Raw genomic sequence first — 19766 nt, forward strand, 5'->3', positions numbered from 1 at the left:
TATTCTTCTACACTCCAAAGTATGGGAACTACTGCCCTGGAGATACAGAAAGGCTGAAGCTCCTAGCTACCCAAGGGCCCAACTTGTCCAGCATAAAAGCATTCCTGGGTGAAAATGAAAATGCTAACCCAGCATCCTAAAGACAAGTACTTGGCCTTGTTTTTACAGTTGTGTTAAGTGTGCATTTATCTATTCACATTCTTTCAACTTTGTAACTCATGGTGGGGATATGCAAAGTGGCTGGATCTGAGTGAGCATGAAATCTGAAGCCTTAAGAACACAAGTTAACTGGCATGTGACATTAATCACTTTAGCTAGATCTCCAACTATTGAGTTATAGGCTACAGAAACAGTAGTAGTTTAGTCATATATTAATTCAGACCAGTGCCTAGCTTATTGTATGCACTCAGGGAATATATATGGGATGGATGGATGGTTAAATGAATGGCTGGATAAATGGGTGGGAGAATGCATGCAGGGTGGATGGGCAGAAAGGTAGATAGATGGATGGTTGGGTAGATAATTAAGTGAGGGGTTGAATAAATAGGTGGGTGGGTGCTAGATGGGTAGATGGATGAATAGGGGAATGGATGAATGGGTGAGTGGAATGGGTAGAGAATCTAAGATTTGTTTTCTTTAGAACTGGTCGTCCCATTCGTCTTGTTCTTGATCGTGAAGATGATATGTTAATAACTGGGGGAAGACACCCATTATTTGGAAAATATAAAGTGAGTATTAAACTTGAAACTATTAAAATACCTCATTTTAAGAGACTCTTAAATACAGAGAACAAACTGAGGGTTGCTGGAGGGGTTTTGGGTAAGGGGATGGGCTAAATGGACAAGGGACATTAAGGAGGACACTTGTTGGGATGAACACTGATTGTTATATGTAAGTGATGAATCACTAAATTCTATTCCTGAAATCATTATTATAATATATGTTAACTAACTTTGATGTAAATTATAAATAAAATAATAAGAAGAAAAATATTTTTAAAATACCTCATTTTATTTTGGTGGTTTTTATCATTTTCTATTATTTTGATTTTGCTAAATTCTAAAAACAAACAATAATCTTATCTAAAATATTAAATGAAAAAAATAATAAAAATAAATAAAATAAAATATTAAATGAGTGGGACACCTGGGTGGCTCAGTAGGTTAAGCATCTGACTCTAGGTTTCAACTCAGGTCATGATCTCATGGTTCATGAGATAGAGTCCCACATCAGGCTCTGCTACTTGGGATTCTCTCTCTCCCTTTCTCCCTCTCTTTCTACCCCTCTCCTGCTCACACCCTCTCTCTCACTCTCTCTCAAACATTTGCATTCTCACAAATTTTATGAGGAACTTTTAATACATCTAGTATAGACTGGATGATAACAATACAATTTCAAATGATAAAAACATTAATGAAGGAATAAGATTTTTGTTAGTGGTTCCCCAAAGACAAAAAATGAAAGAAGCTACAAACATTTGTTGTACCAAAACTTCTTGACTATTAAAATATTTTGCATTTGAAATGTTTGGAAACAATTTTACCATTTTAACTACATAATCATTTTTACAAGTGTTTCGGCCAAATTGTTATGAAAGTGTTACAAAAGTTCCTTGCAAATGGGAAAAAAAGTATCCATTAACAATGAAATAATTTTAAATTGTTTCAAACCACACTCATTGCATTTTATACAACTATGGCATAAATACCATTAAAAACACTGCTGACATTTGAGGTGCCTGGGTGGCTCAGGTGGTTGAGCATTGGACTCTTGATTTTGGCTCAGGTCATGATCCCAGGGTTGCTAGATCAAGCCCCATGTAGGGCTCCACACTGAGCATGGAGCCTGCTTAAGATTCTCTCTCTGTGTCCCTCTGCCCCTTTCTTGCTCTCTCTCTCTCTCAAGAAATAAAAATAATAAAATAATAAAAAAAATTCTGTTAACATCTAGTTGACAACAATAGTACTTTCCAAATCTGTGACTGAGTTTTTAGGATAGTTCTAATGTAATGTTTCTATTCAAATGTGTTCTATCTGGGAATCATTTATAGTGTATGTATAGCTAGATTTTCTACCTGAGGTTGTCATTGCCTTAGATTACTAAATTATTATATTTCCTGGATTACAAATCCATACCACAGCACCATTTAATTTCTTCCATTGGCATTAGTAATTTTTATAATTAGAGAGAAAAGGAACACAGTTGGCCATTAAAATTTTTATTTGCCTTCAAATGCAAAGAAATGAATATTCACAACTGTTGTTATCTTCTAGTACCAAGAACAATGTCACATTCTGGGACTGAGGCAGTTTGTGTTGTTATGGTGGTTGTTGAGTTCTTTGGTTTTGGCCCATTATAAATCAGGCTTTATTTATGTTACAGTTGTGAGACTGTTTTAGTGCTAGTACTTATTTAGAAGGTTCTAGATGTTGAATATTTTGGTAATTATGGTAATATAAAACATGACTAAAATGAGGAAAATATACTTTGGAAAATCCAAGTTTTATTTTATTTTTAGACAAATATAATTTTACTTTCAATGTAGTAATATATGTGTGTGTGATGTGTGTGTATGTAGATGGATGGAAGGATGGATGGATGGATGGATGGATGGATAGATAGAGATCCTCATTCAAACCTAGCTAACACAGTTTTGCTCAGTTTTTCAGAGCTATTTATAAATTAGCATAATAGATGTTTGTGTGTGAATAAGTTCTTCCAAAATTCTTAAAAATTTTAAACAGTTTAATAGTCTAAGAGCTATTCTGCTTAGCAATTGTTTCTTCATGAAAAGTAAAAGGTAAACTTCAGCCTAGCATTTGTCAAAATTACCGTGAATTCTGAATTTGTGGATTTTCCTGCATGTGCTCAGGTTCGTTATCCAGTATTTCCATAGGTGATAGTAACCAAAAAGCTGTGCCCATTTTCAGAAAGGCAAAGGGACCAGGGCCAATCCTTTTCTGGTAGAACTACAACAGTCTTTTCAGTCTGTGCTGTGCAGACCAACTGGTCTAGGTGGGTGGGAAGAGAATGACAACTTCAGAAAAATACAGAGTGCTTCTGTGAGTCCCAAAAAGAACAGCATAACTAGTTCACATTTGTTACATCCTTAACCAATCACAAAGCACTTCCTCAGCTCCCTAAAATGGGAGCAGCCATTCTCCTATCCATTCCCCAGCATCTGCTTCTGAGATGCACTGTGATTCATTCCCACACACTCTGGAATTACAGAGACTTTTCCACAAGGGGGAGAAACCGCAGACTAAATTCGAAGGAAAACTAGTAAAAAGTGAAGGAGAATCTGCCAGAAATAAGGAAGAAGAGGGTAGCAATTATATACCAGGAGGCAAGCAAGGACTTTGGAATTCCACACTGACTGCAAAGCCGGGAAATCACATGTTGAAAGGAAAGGCTCAGCAAAATCCAGATCAGAGGAGGTCTTTATCAGCCAAGCACTGAAAATCAAGGGGATAGCCAGGTGTGGCACACCACCAAGCAAACAGGAGCAGAGTCTGTCTTCAATCCCACCCAGTAGTGGAGCTGGGCTGTGACTTGAACTTGGCATGTTAATTTTAAACAGATCATAAAATGTCCATCATCTGGTGACAGGTGGGATTCATGAACAACGGGCGAATCAAAGCTCTAGACATTGAGTGTTTCATTAATGGAGGATGCACACTGGATGACTCTGAGCAGGTATGTGCATCAGAAACTAGCACCATCCCTAATCATGAATAGAATGCAGAATTTCTAGGTGAGTCTTTATGGAGCATGTTTCTTAAGTACTTATCAAGTTCCACAAGCAGTTAGACTGTACTTGACTTTTACAAAAAAAAAAAAAAAAAAGCAATGCCTGATATATATTAATATCTCCTTTTACTTTAGGTAACAGAATTTCTTATATTAAAGCTGGAAAATGCATATAAAATCCGCAACCTTAGATTCCGGGGCCGGGCATGCATGACAAATTTACCATCCAATACGGCCTTTCGTGGATTTGGCTTCCCACAAGGAACCCTGATAACAGAATCTTGCATCACAGCTGTGGCAGCCAAATGTGGCCTTCTGCCAGAAGAGGTAAGGTTGTAATCAAGGTCGTAATCAAGGTTAGTGAAGAATCAGACGAGGTAGGGAACCATAGAAAGAAAAACCATAGAAGAACCACTCAAATTAGTCCTGGTTCAGAATTCAATATAAATTAAGTGCTACCTGAAGGAAATGACTCCACTATCTTCCTACCTCCTTATGCAAAAAGCTTTCTGGTTCTTTCTTTTTTCTAATTTGTACAAAAATAATTACTTTTTGTTTTTAAAGTTTATTTTATTTATTTTGAGGGAGAGGGAGAGAGAGAATCCCAAGCAGACTCTGCACTGTCAGCATGAGCCCAACCCGGGGTCCAAAAAGTGGGGGCACCTAGGGGTGCCTGGGTGGCTCAGTCGTTAAACATCTGACTTAAGCACAGGTCATGATCTCGTGGTTTGTGGGTCCAAGCCCCACGTCGGGCTCTGTGCTGACAGCTCAGAGCCTGGAGCCTGCTTCGGATTCTGTGTCTCCCTCTCTCTCTCACCCATCCACCACTCGTGCTCTGTCTCTCTCTCTCTCAAAAATAAATAAACATTAAAAAGATTTTTTTTTTAAATGGGGCACCTGGGTGGCACAGTTGTTGAGCATCTGACTCTTGATCTCGGCTCAGGTCATGATCTCATGGTTCGTGAATTCTAGTCCTACATTAGGCTCTGTGCTGATGGTGCCGAGCCTGCTTGGGATTCTGTCTCTCCCTCTCCCTCTCTCCCTGCCCCTCCCCTGCTTATGTTCTCTCTCTCTCAAAATAAGTAAATAAAATTTAAAAACTAAAGAAAAAAAACTTTTAAAAAAGAATAAAGTAAATAAGTAAAGTAAAAAGTGAATGTCCCCTTCTTCATTCCATCATCCCTATTAGTCAAGGACAACCATTGTTAATGGTTCTATGTTTATTTTTCCAGCCCTCTGTATTCATACACACATACATAAACAAACATAAATATTTATATATAATATATATGTACATAGACAGTTATCTACCAAAATGAGACTATGATAAACATATTATTCTGCACCTTACTTTTTCTGCTTGACAGTAGGCCATGACCATCTTCCTGTGTCAGCAGAATGACCCACTTCATTCTTTTTCATAACTGAATAGTATTATGTAACATGGACTTACCGTGATTTATTTAGGCACCCCACTATTGATATACATTTATGTTGTCACCCATTTTTGGCTATTGAAATGATGTTGCAAGAAACATCTTGGTACACATGTACCAAAATATAGATGTATTTTTGCTCCATTGTATATATCTTTAGGATAAATTTATTGAAAACTTTTAAGAGATACACTGCCAAAAGAATGTCCTCTAAAAATATTATTTTGTACAGTATCCTAGAAGGTGCACAGTATATACAGGATGCTAAGCCAGAGAGAGGCAGCCACTGGCAATTGAGATAATTATTACTAACACTTTTTTGCCCCTCACACATTTCAAGTAGACCCCAGCCTACATTTTATGCTTCTTTTTCATTTCCCCAATATAGTCCATCTGCTCCAGAAAGCACTCTCTATATAATGCTTTTTGAACCCCTTTGCCACTAAGTTCAACGGAGAGGACGACTGGGTTTGTGATTATCAGGGTACTTCTACACACAAGAGAACACCTACATATTGTACAAGGAAGACAATAGTTATCCTCAGAGAAGTCACATAAAGTGTTCTATGGGTACAAAGGAGGAAGACATCACTTTGGCTTGAGGGTAGGAGAGTCAGGAAGAACTTTCCAGAGAAGATGACATTTCAGATAGGCCTTAAAGAATAATAGGCACAGATAATGGGAAGGTAATCCAGGCAAATGCAACAACTTGAACAAGGAAAGGCAACCTCTTTGTGGTTCAGTTTCCTTATCTATACAATGAGGACAGTATGACTCACTACATAGATTTCTGCAAGAATCAAATGAGTTAGCACTTCGTTTTCATAAACTGGATAGTATTTGTTTTCATAAACTGAATAGTATTTGTTTTCATAAACTGGATAGTATTATTCTAATGTTACCGTTGATAATAATAATTCTTTTATTGTTACTAGAGTGAAATGCGGATAATGAAAATTTCCGGAGCACATCTCAGTAGGCTTCCTTCCTTGTCAAGTCTTGCAGGCTTCTAGGACATAGAACACACCCATATTCAAATACATTTTTAAAAAGATTTGACCACACCTTCCAAAGTCAATCAGAAGGCTTAGAAAAGACCTGCTATTTGTTATTAGCTACAATGCAATTCCTCTCTTTCAGAACAAATCTTCAGTTATGACAATAAATCCTTGCTTTTATATACAATCTACCAACTCTTCTTCATCCTCTGAACATTGTAGGAAAAAAAGGAATATCTGCTTTTTTTCAGCCCCTCCTTCCTACTGCCCTTCAGGGGCCAATTACTACCCCTAACCTCAGGTAGGGAGAAGCCCTGACTGGTACATTGAAGAAGAGATGATAAATAACCCCCATTAGTTTTGCAAAACCACATGCTGTTCAAAGAAAGAAGATACACCCTGTCTTCCCCCCACCAAAGTTTGTTCTTTTTAATGGGGAAGCTTTTCAAGTATCTATTTTGCAGTCAGTTTCTATCTTACCATAACTATTGACTCAGCTTCTCACCCATTTCAGATTAGGGAGAAAAACATGTACAAAACAGTTGATAAAACCATCTACAAACAAGCATTCAGCCCTGAGACCCTGATAAGATGTTGGAATGAGTGTCTGGACAAGTCTTCCTTTCATAGCAGAAGAATGCAAGTGGAAGAGTTTAACAAGAAGAATTATTGGAAGAAGAAAGGCATTGCAATTATCCCCATGAAGTTTTCAGTCGGCTTTGCTGCAACAAGCTATCATCAGGTAAAGCTTTTATATGTGGAAAATAACCCTCATGTCAGATGCACTGCTACCCCAATCAGCTCTTGCTGATTTTGGGAGAGTGTCATATGTCCCAGGCACTGAGCCCCTCCCTCCCTCAGCACCTGGGAGAAATGTACAGAACTCTCCTGAGCAGCCCCCTCTCTGCAAGCACACTCAACACAGTGCAGTAGAAAAATGTCTCAGTGGCAGAAAATGGCATCAGCAAGCCTGAGAACTGCCCCAGCATAACTGCCAAGACCATGACCATCACCTCACCCAACCCTGAATCATCCCTATTCTAAAGGGAACAAGAGCCCACAAGGCCCATTGTGTTGAGTGCTCTGAGCCCAGGGTTATGGCTTAGGCAGGAAGGAGGCCTCTCCTGGTCTGTGCCCCCAGATATCTCAGTTCTCCTCAATGCCCCCAAGTCTAGGCAGAGAAGTCACTGCATGTTGCCCTGACCAGCTGGCTGTTTTGAGCCACTTCTCCCAGGAATATGTTTCATTTCTGATGGGGAAATAGGGAAGTGTGGTCCAAAAATCCTTCCAGGTAGGTTTGCAAAAGGAAGAGGCAGGTCATTCAGAGGCCCTCTCCAGAAGGTGAGGAGGAAAGGTGGCAAATAGATGAGACCATTAAATAACACAAGACTGGTACAGACAAGTCTTCCCAGCAATCCCAATGGGTCAAATATGGGAAACTGTCTAGAAAACTGGGAAATGTTGCCTCCCATTATTTTCCACCAGAAGCAGAGACTCTGCAACTGAAGAGATCTTATATGCATTAGATCTAAATCTAAATCTAAAAATGCACTAGATCTCCCTTGTGTGTATACCATTGAAAGCATATTTCCATTTACATCCAACTACTAGCAGCCAATAGACACACACACATGCACACACCACAAAAGCTGCCCTGTCCAAGGAAATCCTTCTTAGGGAATAAAGAAGTTGCCCCCAAACCCTAATTAACTGGAGTCAGGTGGACCTGAGAAATCCTTGCCCTGCCACTTACTAGCTGAGTGATATCAAGCAAATTATTTAACCTCTTTGAGCCTCAGCTTCCTTAACTATATAATGAGAATAATAATCCTTTCTCTTAGGATTGATAAGGATTCAAAAAGCTAATAAATATAAAGCACTTGGCAGGGTTCCTGAAACACTGTGTAGTTATTCTAGGCAGCCCATGCCTCTCCCTCAGGAGATCTCAGGCACACCTCTCAGGACTGGGGCTCCTCCAGCAGGTAGGATGAGACTCCCTGGCCTCCTGAGTCACAGTCCTGTTCAGGTCCAGCATGCCCATTCTCTACAGAGGTGCAGGAAGGTTAACTGTCACACTTACGAGCTGGTACTGACTTAACAGCTGGAGCGTAAGAGATTCTAGATATCTGCCTGTGTGATTTTTTTCTCTGACACCAAATGTTGTGTTTTTTCTGCATCAATTCTCCAACACCAATCGAGCATGCAACAATTCAATTCGATTCTTACACTAACTACCCAGAGTTAGCACAGACCCCACAGATCAAGGGCTAAGTCCCATAAGACTGCCTCCACTTAAGACACCAGTGAAAGTGGGGTGCCCAAGCTACTCACACTTCTGCCCAGGCAACTACAAAATCAGGGGCTTTCCACTCCCCACCTCCCATAGGTGTGATAATTTGCTAGAACAACTACAAAACTCAGGAAAGCATTTTACTTACAATTATTACCAATTTGTTACAAAAGATACCATCCAAGGGGCGCCTGGGTGGCGCAGTCGGTTAAGCGTCCGACTTCAGCCAGGTCACGATCTCGCGGTCCGTGAGTTCGAGCCCCGCGTCAGGCTCTGGGCTGATGGCTCGGAGCCTGGAGCCTGTTTCCCATTCTGTGTCTCCCTCTCTCTGCCCCTCCCCCGTTCATGCTCTGTCTCTCTCTGTCCCAAAAATAAATTAAAAAAAAAAAAAAAAAAAAAAAAACGTTGAAAAAAAAAAAAAGATACCATCCAAGAACAGCCACATGGAAGAGATGCATAAAGCAAGGTGTGGGAGAAGAGGTGTGGGGCTTTTATGCCCTCTCACTCCAGCTTGTGGATGTGTTCACCAACCCAGAAGCTCCCCAAACCCCATTGTTTGTGAATTTTATGAAGATTTCATTACATAGGCATAACTGATTAAATCATTGGCCACTGTGATTGAACTCAATCTCTAGTCTCTCCCCCCTCCCTGAAGGTAGGGGTGGGGCTGAAGGCTGGAACCCTCTAACCACATGTTTGGTTTTTCTGGCAACAATTCTCACCGCCCCCCCCCCCCCACAAGCTGTCTAGGTTTCCCCAGAGAATCATCTGAACAGCAAACAAAAAATAATAAATTCCCAGGGTTTTAGGACCTCTGTGCCAAAAATCAGAGACAAAGACCACATGTTTATTTTTTATTATAAAACACCTCCCCACACCTCTATGGCTGCCCCTCATCTATACCACAGTCTACTCTCCACCATCAGTCATGGGAGCCAACTTCTCATCTTGCCACACACACAACAAATCCTTAAACCAAGCAATGATTTTAAAGCTCTGTTTGAAAGGTCTCCAGTTTCTTCAGAGTTCGAAATTGATGCACCAAGAATCACCAGGCTAGGTGTTGAAATGTATTATTTCAGGGCAGCTGATGACTCACAAAGTTGGAACACCTACTCTCCAAACTAGGCATTGGGAGCATTATCAAGAGGGAGTCAAAAGGCCCACGGTGATAAATACTATTATTAGCATCTATAAGCCTGGGTGCCCCAAAGCTCCTCCAAGCTATTCTGGGCCTCCAGGCATCTCCAGACAGAACAAAGTCCTAATTCCTCCCCCTTTTCCTCCTCCTCCTCCTGAAATGAAACATTTCCATTTGTCCAATTCAACAAACATTTATTTAGTGCCTCTGTGATTCAGACTTGCTCTAAGTTCTCTATGGGACACACACTTGAATGAGACCAGGTGCCCTTCCACCATGAGACTCGCACAGAAGAGCTTGTCACCCCCCTGTATTCATTTCCTGTGGCTGCCTTAAGAAAGTACCACAAACTGTGTGGCTTACAACAACAATTTTATGCTCTCACAGTTCTGGAGGCTTGGAGTTCAAAATCAAGGTGTCAGGAGGGCAATGCTCCTTCAGAAATCTCCAGAGGAAAACTCTTCTTTGCCTCCTCCAGCTTCTGGTGGCTCCTGGTGTTTCTCGGCTTGTGGCCACATCACTCTAATCTCTGTCTCCATCTTCATGAGGCCTTCTTTGCTGTGTGTCTTCACACAGCCTTATATAAGGACACTAGTCATTGAATTTAGAGCCCACCCTAATCCACTATAACCTCATCTTAACTGATTATATCTGCAAAACTATATTTTCAAATAAGGTTACATTCTGAAGTTCCAGGTGGACAGGAATTTGCAGGAGACATTAATCAACCCAGTTCACCCCATAAGAGGAAGTGCAGAGAAGCAGGTAACTGATCCTTCCAAGATGGGAATGAGAAGCATGTGGGGGAAACTTTAACAGAACCGAGACTATAGGTGTGGATCTGAAGGCTGGGGAGTGGGCCAGGAAGTGAGAAACGCATAAGCATGAGCACAGGTCAGGAAGGAGCAGCGGTAAGCCAAAGCAGGAAAAGACGACAATGGAATTGGGAAAGTACAAGAGACCAAATCCTAAAAGGCCTCATATTGTAATAAAGAGGTAGGCTTTCCCTTACAGACAATGGGGAATTTTTGCCCAACTTGCCCAGTGATGAACCTTTCTTCCCTTCATGATTCCATTCAGTTGTCTCTTTGGGGAAATCCTTCCCCAAGCTTTTCAAAAGCAGTTGGATCTGTCCTCCCAGGTCCCCAGAGCCCCTTATGCCATGCCCATTATCTCACAAATCATTCTGCATTATAATGACCTGCTTTCCAACCTGTCCCCCCATTACAGTGTGAGCTACTACACTGTTGAGGAAGAACCACATCTTTTCCATCTGTGTACATCCAGAGCTGAGCACAGGTTAGCACATAACATGTGTCAGGTACCTAACAAATGTTTAATTAGTTAGCTGAGTGGTCAGCCAGAGATTTTAATCAGGGAAGTGACTTTCAAATAGTTGGAACCTATACTCATAACTCCTGGGTATCCAAAGGGGCTTCTATTAAAACAAGTTTCCTAAATAGGAACATTCTTTACAGGTGACTTTTGCACAAAACAGAACTAAGCTTCAGAATCCCACCAGGAAAGCCTGCCTCTATGACCCTCCTCACTCTGTGAGACTGATATTTCACCACTCGTTTTTTAAATTGAACCTCACTAAACTTGCACTGAGCTGTGCCTTCTGGGTTGTTTTACTAGGCAGCTGCACTTGTTCATATCTACACAGATGGGTCTGTATTGGTCACACATGGAGGCAATGAACTGGGACAAGGTATTCACACCAAAATGCTGCAGGTAAGGTCAATAAAATTAAGTCCTTAATCTCTCTCTTTTTAAAATTGTTTTTATACTTACTACTTTGTTTTCACATTTTTATTTAAATTGCAGTTAGAGGGGTGCCTGGGTGGCTCAGTTAGTTAAGTGTCTGACTTCAGCTCAGGTCATGATCTCACCGTTTGTGAGTTCTAGCCCCACGGTGGGCTCTGTGCTGACAGCTCAGAGCCTGGAGCCTGCTTCAGATTCTGTCTCTCTCTCTCTCTCTCTCTCTCTCTCTCTCTCTCTCTGCCCCTCCCCTGCTCTCACTCTATCTCTCTGTCTCAAAAATAAATATTAAAAAAAATTTAATTGTAGTTAACATATAGTGTAGTATTGTTTTCAGAAGTAGAATTTAGTGATTCATCACTCACGTATAACACCCATGCTCAACATGACAGGTCTGTAATTCCCCCCCCTTAATATCCATCACCCATTTAGCCCACCCCCACTCTCCCCACTCCATTGACCCTCAGTTTCTTCTCTATCATAAAGAGTTCTTATAGTTTGTTTCCTTTTCTCCCTCTTTTTTTCCCATTCCCATACGATCATCTGTTTTGTTTCTTAAATTCCAAATATGAGTGAAATCATATAGTATTTGCCTTTCTCTGGCAGACTTATTTTACTTAGCATAATACATTATATATATATATATATATATATATATATATATATATACACACACACACACACACACACACACACCACATCTCATTTACCCATTCATCATCAGTCAATGGACATTTGGGCTCTTTCCATAGTTTAGCTATTGTTGATAATACTGCTATAAACATTGGGGTGCATGTACCCCTTCAAATCTGTATTTTCATATCCTTTGGATAAATACCTAGTAGTGTAATTGCTGGATCACAAGGTAGTTCTATTTTTAACTGTTTAGGAATCTCCATACTGTTTTCCAGAGTGGCTGCACCAGATTGCATTCCCACCAACAGTGCAAGAGGGATCTTCATTTTCACCAACACTTGTTGTTTCTTGTGTTGTTAATTTTAGCCATCTGCCAGGTGTGAGGTGTTATCTCATCATGGTTTTGATTTGTGTTTCCCTGATGATGACTGATGTTGAGTATCTTTTCAAGTGTCTGTTAGCCATCTGGATGTCTTCTTTGGTAAATGTCTATTCATGTCTTCATAGGATTATTTGGTTTTTTGGGGTGTTGAGTTTGGTAAGTTTTTATAAATTTTGGATACTAACCCTTTATCAGATATGTATCTGCAAATATCTTGCAAATATCTTCTCACATTCTGTAGGCTTTTAGTTTCGTGATTGTTTCCTTTGCTGTGCAGAAGCTTTTAATCTTGATGAAGTCCCAATAGTTCATTTTTGCTTTTGTTTCCCTTGCCTCTGGAGACGTGTCTAGTAAGAAGTTGCTATGGCCGAGGTCAGAGAGGTTGCTGCCTATGTTCTCCTCTAGGATTTTGATGGTTTCCTGTGTCACATTTAGGTCTTTCATCCACTTTGAATTTATTTTTGTGCATGGTATAAGAAAGTGGTCCATTTTCATTCTTCTTCATGTTGCTGTCCGGTTTCCCAACACCATTTGTTGAATAGACTATCTTTTTTTCCATTGGGTACTCTTTCCTGCTATGGCAAAGATTAGTTGAACATACAGCTGTGGGTCCATTTCTGGGTTTTCTTTTCTGTTCCATTGATCTATGTGTCTGTCTTTGTCTCAGTACCATACTGCCTTGATGACTACAGCTTTGTAATACAGTTTAAAGTCTGGAATTGTGATTGCTCCAGCTTTGCTTTTCTCTTTCAGGATTGCTTTAGTTATTTGGGGCCTTTTGTGGTTTCATACACATTTTAAGATTGTTTTTTCTAGCTCTCTGAAAATTTCTGGTGGTCTTTTGATAGGAATTGCCTTAAATGTGTAGATTGCTTTGGGTAGTTTAGACGTTTTAACAATGTTCTTCCAGTCCATGAGCATGGAATGTTCTTCCATTTCTTTGTGTCTTCCTCACTTTCTTTCATAAGTATTCTATAGTTTCCAGAGTACAGATCTTTTACCTTTGGTTAGGTTTATTCTTAGGTATCTTATTGGTTTTGGTGCGGTTGTAAACAGGATTGATTCCTTGATTTCTTTTTCTACTGCTTTATTATTGGTGTTTAGAAATGCAACAGATTTCTGTACATTAGTTTTATATCCTGTGACTTTGCTGAATTCATGTATTAGTTCTAGCAGTTTTTTGGAGGAGCCTTTTGGGTTTTCTACATAGAGTATCGTGTTGTCTACAAATAGTGAAAGTCAGTTGTTAATCTCTCTATACATTGTTGACATGAATGACATGTGGCACTAATTTTAGGATATATGATGGCTCTGTATTCAAGCCCTAAGATCTTGACTATTTGGTTGAAAAACTTTGTACATATCAAATAGAATGTCTGAGGTGGCAGAAATTCCATGCATGTGCAAATAGACCTGGAGCTTGGCCAGGTTTTGTGGGTGGGGATGGTTGTTAGTGAAAACATCACTAATGGGCCCCTGGAACACTGTGGTAGTTGTGCCATGCAGGCTTACTAGAGTAGGAATTTCTATTTTGAGGCCAGTATGTATGATTTTTAAAGTTTGGACGACAATATTAGGTTGCTAATACACTACTGGACAAGTAAGGACCAGTATTTCACCAACTGCCATCATGCAGTTGAGAAAAAAAAGAGAAATCAAGAGAAAAAAAGAATAATTCTTTAAATTAAATAAATAAATTGACAAACTTGTTAGATTATTATGTACACATCCACAGCTTTTGACTATCCAGCCCCTTAGCTCCTTTGGAATACAGGACCTACATTCCATATATTCCTAAAGGCCTCCTCAATTCTGGTACCTTTTAGCCCCATCTCCCTCTTTTCCCCAACTGCACAGATATGGGTACACGTGCCAGGTCTGGCTAGTCATGGTGCCTGAATCCACTGGCTGCAAAGATGGGTCCAGGAGGAAGGCATAATACCGAGATCCTTTCCTGGGACTGATGTGTAGGTCCTGGTAGAAAAGAACTATCATTCTCTTGTGGTTGTTTAGTTCCTATGTTAAGCCAGGGGTTGTCAGAGGCAATTTTCCTGTGCCATAGAGGAAGCATGTCTCTCTTGGAAATAACATAGCCATCATAGAAAGAAAAACAAATGTGTAAGGCAGCAAGAGAACCCTGATGAAACCATAAAGACTTAGATACAGATATACATGACACTGGCTCTGTCCTTCCCACTTATAGGATGCAATAAATTCATCACCAACAAACAATAAAATTGTCCTTTTCTTTTTTATCATATTGCCTCTTTCTGGGGAAACTCACTTTTACAACAGCATTAATCTGTAGATTGGCACTTGAGGACAAGTACATGACTGCAGACATCTGGAGAAAGTGGTTTTGTAAAAGTTAAAAGAGCACAAAAAACAAAACAATGCTTTTTCTCTTTTTCATTTATTGTGATTAAATGCCTTTCTTTCCACATGTGTCTGCTAGAGGAACTGAAAGAAAAAGAACAGAAAACAGTGAACAGCAAATACTAGAGGAGTATAGGCAGGAGGGAGCAAATAGAAGACAAGGGGGGAATCCAAAGCTAAAGTGGGGATGAGGGCTAGAGAGAAGACAGGCCCTCAGGGGCATTTCAAATTCATCTGATGCTGATATCAACAGATTTAAGACCAACATTTGAACCAGTCAATCCAATCTCTCTCTTCCTGTCACTGCAGCCATGTAAAACTAAAAAAAAAAAAAAAAATAAAGTAAAATAAAAATAATATCTAAGTGTAAGTATAAAGATGTTAATGAAATACTTAACATCTAAACACTAATTTTGGATGGAAGAACCACTACATAATATTGCCAAGAAAACATTTTAAAAATCAGCATGAGGCAGGGCACCTGGGTGGCCCAGTCAGTGGAGCATCTGACTCTTGATTTCAGCTCAGGTCATGATCCCAGGGTTATGGGATGAAGCCCTGTGTCAGGCTCCAGGCTGAGCAGAGCCTGCTTAAGATTCTCTCTCTCTCCCTCTGACCCTATCCCCCACTCACTCTCTCTCTAAAATTAAATAAATAAATAACAAGCATAAGGCTCTACTAAAAAGTGGTTTTAACTTTTATTTTAGGTTTTCAAGTATATCATGGATGTAATAAAAATGGTAGTATTTATTCATTTAAAACATGACTAAAATCTTCATAAAAGACTTTGCTGGACATGAAAATATTTCTTTTGCTCATAGGTGGCCAGCCGTGAATTAAAACTACCCATGTCTTACATGCACGTCTGTGAAACAAGTACGGCCACGGTGCCGAATACAATTGCTACAGCAGCTTCCATTGGTTCGGACGTCAATGGCAAAGCCGTGCAGGTGCTTCCTGCTGTCTGTCTTTCCCTTCAGCACTTTTTCCATATTGCTGGTTTTCTTAGCTGGATACAGACATGAGCAGTTGGCTTCAGAGAAGTCATCTGTGTCACTAAACATAGGCTTAGGATAGCCAAAATATCAGGAGAGGGTGCCAGTTAGAGTAGGCTAAACTGAGGTGACAAATAGACACATAATACAGTGATTCAAACACAACAAAAGTCAATTTTTTTACATACCTACCAGTCCAGAGAGAGAGCTTGGTCATTAGAGTACTCTGAGGTTAATGGCTGTTCTTCCACCTTCAACATGTGGCTTTCAAGGTTGCCCTGAGCATCATCATCAGGGAAAAAGCATGGAGATCAGACCTGGAAGTGATGCAAGTCACTTCCACTGATCATCCACTAGCAGAACCAGGCTCAGGCCACATCTAACTGCAGGGGAGGTTGGGGAAATGTGGAGTAGTGAATCACCACATGCCCAGCTACTATGGAAGAAGGGGAGAATAGATGTTGGTGAACAAGCAGTCTCTGTCCCTGGTAGACACAGAAAGAAGAAATCTGGGTATACCATGCGACTCAGCACTGGGCACGTTTCCTCTGACACAAACAAGTTCTTGCAGGCAGGTAAGCAGGCAGAACCCCAGCCAAGTAGATATGGTTCAATTAAAGTGTCTACATGAGTGGAATTCTACCACAGCACTCATGCTTATCCTTTGTATTTGTTTTCTAACTGATTGGGTTTTTTTTCACTACTTCAGAATAGATTATGACTTCACTATTCCTTAATTAAGATATCTGATTGCATGTACTTTTGAAGTAATATCTATTTGTCATGTTTCTGTTATAAACGTTCCACTTTTTCCATTGGGATATTGTGGGGAGGCATATTTTCAGAACACTGCACTTATGCTACCAAGAGGCATCACTTTCAAATCCATCTTATCTTTGTGGGGATACTTGTTAGGGGCTAAAATCCAGAGGCTCTTTCCCTCAGAACAAATGTGTGGGAAACTTCAAATTCATGAGACCCAATTTTGGATAGGATCAAACACAAGATAAGAATCACTCAGCGTGTATGGGAGTTGTCAACCCAAACTAAGATTAATCCATCTTCTAGAGTTTTAGGTTTAGTTAAGGATCAGAAACTTTGCAGATCTAGATTATTATAAAGACAAATTTAGTTATTTTCTCACTTCACACCCAAAGCCAAGGCCTTCACTGCAGTAGTTTGATGGTGGATGGATGAACATATGGAAAGATGGACAGAGAGTTGAATAATATTTCAGAGGGATATTGGCATGTTATTGGTGCAGATAGGAAAGCACAGAGTAGAATGAAAATAAGATGTTTTGTTCCTTTCATTTTAATGGCTGGAAAATACAAAAGAAAATGTAAGTCAAAAATGTAGAAAAAGAGAAGGAATTAAGAACACAAAAGAAATATTCTTAGAAAGAGGACCTGAAAGTAGAAATTCAGCTGAGCCCATATTTTCACAGGAAGTGAACCAGGGAAGTTTTTTAAAAACCTGCAATAACTGATACCTTCCTCAAGGTCAGAGACTGTTATTGTCTCTGTGTTCCCAATGTATCAGTATCGAGCACTCCATAAACATTCACTGACCTAATCAATTATCGATTACTGTTCTTCCACACAAATCCTAACCATTGGGCTCTTCTCTAATGAGAATTCACTTCTTTACCCTTTCAAGAATGCATGTCAGATCCTTCTGAAACGCCTCGAGCCCATCATTAAGAAAAATCCAGGAGGTACATGGGAGGACTGGGTAAGTGTTCCACTCTGTCTGTTACTACAAATGAGAAAGCAGTCCTAACCAGTGCTGAGAGCATCGTGGCAGTGTACAGCTGCACCACACAGAGTTTTTCTGGGTGTGGATTTCTGCAAAAGGGCAGGATCGCAAAAGGGTGAGACAGCTGCTCCATGCTGTATACCAGGTATGTGTGAGAGAGCACACAGGGAACAGCATCACTGAGGGGAGGAATGGAAATACATGAAGAATACCCAGCAGGCCTTACCCACTCTGCTTAAATAAGAAAAGGAAAAGACCAAGCCTTCCTAAGCCACCAAAAAAAGAAAAAGGTGTCTTAAATGGGAAGGAAGAAAACTAAAAGGCCTAATTGCTATTAAACATGTCTCAAAGGAAATGACTCACCTAATCCAACTTTACAACATCTTTTCTCTTATCTCATCGGAACACTTATCCCACACTTACACGCACACTTAACTAAAGTTCTAACATTTAGAACTTTATCCCAAAATACTTTGGGAACTAAGCCCCTACATCATGGATGTGTGGCAGGATTCTGCCTTATTTAGTTCAGACATTTCAACTCAATCAGAAGGAAATTGTTAATGTACCAGCTGAGGGGAAAAAAAAATATTACAATGTGTTCCTTTACTGGTAACAAAACACCAGCAACAATTACCAGATGTCAATTCTGATATAGGGAATACCTTCATTTTCACCTATCAGATGGTGTATTTATTTTATTCTGACTAAATATGCCCATTCTTCAGATAGAAGCTGCTTTTGAACAAAGAATCAGTCTTTCAGCCACTGGATACTTCAGGTAAAAATTACAATAATGTCTGGACTTAGCTGAGAAAATATAAGGTAACTCAATTGTTCTGAGCCTTAGTTCCCTTACTTGTAAAGTAAGTTTTTATTATGTGATCATTGAGGTCCCTTCTCAGTCTAAAATTGATATTATGTAAGCCTTTGAACTATATCCAAAGAAATATTAAATAATAAAAAATACCCTTATTGGGTAAAAAACATTTTTTAGGGGCACCTGGGTGGCTCAGTTGGTTGAGTGTCTGACTTTGGCTCAGGTCATGATCTCGCGGTCTATGAGTTCAAACCCTGCATCAGGCTCTGTGCTGACAGCTGCTAGCCTGGACCCTACTTCGGATTCTGTCTCCCTCTCTCTCTACCCCTCCCCCACTTGCGCTCTTGCGTGTGTGTGCTCTCTCTCTTCCTCTCAAAAATAAACATCTAAAATTTTTTTTAAATTTTTTAACATGACTTAGAACATCTAATCATTATTTACTATTCACTGTTGGATAGTAAAAAAATATCATTGGAAATAACTTCCAACTCAGTTTTACAAACTGTCCCTCCTTTACCATAAAAGCTTTCTGTTTGAAGCTCCTCTCTTTGTACAGTGTCTGTCAGTGGGAGGCCCTCAGTCAATTCATGTTAATTGAGTGAAACACAAAGAGCAGAACTGATGGTCAAATTCAGGAAGTGTATGACAGCAGTTTTACAATGTAGTGAAACAAACCACCAAACTAAACACACACATGCACAGAGACAGAGAACAGTCAAGAAATTTCTCATGAAAAAGGAAGGAAGGAGGCAGGTAATAGCCGAGCCCAGTGCCCTGCACGTGAGTTCTAAATTTCTGAGTTCTGTTACCCAAGAAGAGAGCAAATCAGCCATCTAGCTGGGTACATCTTCCATTGTACATTAATGCATTGAATCACATGCCCTTTTTTACCAGCTCTGAATTACCATCAATTCCCCAGTGAGTTTGGTTACCACAGTCTAGAGGGTTCCTTTGGGAATGCTGATAAAATCAGTTGAGGTTCTCAATCCACAGAGCTAAAAGCTCAAACTCAACACTGTGAATACAGACACACTGGGAGGTCGGACCAAAACAGCCTGTTGGATTCTTTCTTTTTGGCTTCCTAACTGAAACACAAAGAGTATCCTTTTTAAATGGAGACACATGACAGTGCTGCTATAATTAGCTAGGTTGCAAATACAAGTAGCAGTTTAAATGAGTTTAAAAAGCAGTTGAGTGGTACCTGGGTGGTTCAGCCGGTTAAGTGTCCAACTCTTGATTTTGGCTCAGATCGTGATCTCACAGTTTCTGGGATCAAGCCCTGTGTTGGGCTCTGCACTGACAGCACAGAACCTGCTTGGAATTCTCTCTCTGCCCCTTCCCTGCTTGTGCTCTCTCTCTTTCTCTCAAAATAAATAAATAAACTTAAAAAAAAAAAAAAACCCTTAAAAAGCAGTTGAAGTAT

General features: G+C 39.9%; 1 protein-coding gene across 1 annotated transcript in view; it reads left to right on the forward strand.

Annotated features, from left to right (window-relative positions):
• LOC122226472 (aldehyde oxidase 2) overlaps nt 1-19766 on the forward strand; it is an 87168-nt gene that overhangs the window by 43557 nt on the left and 23845 nt on the right. Inside the window, exons 23-30 of the mRNA XM_042949657.1 lie at nt 641-728; nt 3610-3696; nt 3886-4077; nt 6699-6926; nt 11254-11349; nt 15592-15720; nt 17425-17499; nt 18252-18304. Of these exons, the coding sequence (XP_042805591.1) occupies nt 641-728; nt 3610-3696; nt 3886-4077; nt 6699-6926; nt 11254-11349; nt 15592-15720; nt 17425-17499; nt 18252-18304 (948 nt within the window). The remainder of the gene's footprint in view (nt 1-640; nt 729-3609; nt 3697-3885; nt 4078-6698; nt 6927-11253; nt 11350-15591; nt 15721-17424; nt 17500-18251; nt 18305-19766) is intronic.

The sequence above is a fragment of the Panthera leo genome, chromosome C1 (genome assembly GCF_018350215.1).
Source record: "Panthera leo isolate Ple1 chromosome C1, P.leo_Ple1_pat1.1, whole genome shotgun sequence".
NCBI classification, from domain to species: domain Eukaryota; kingdom Metazoa; phylum Chordata; class Mammalia; order Carnivora; family Felidae; genus Panthera; species Panthera leo.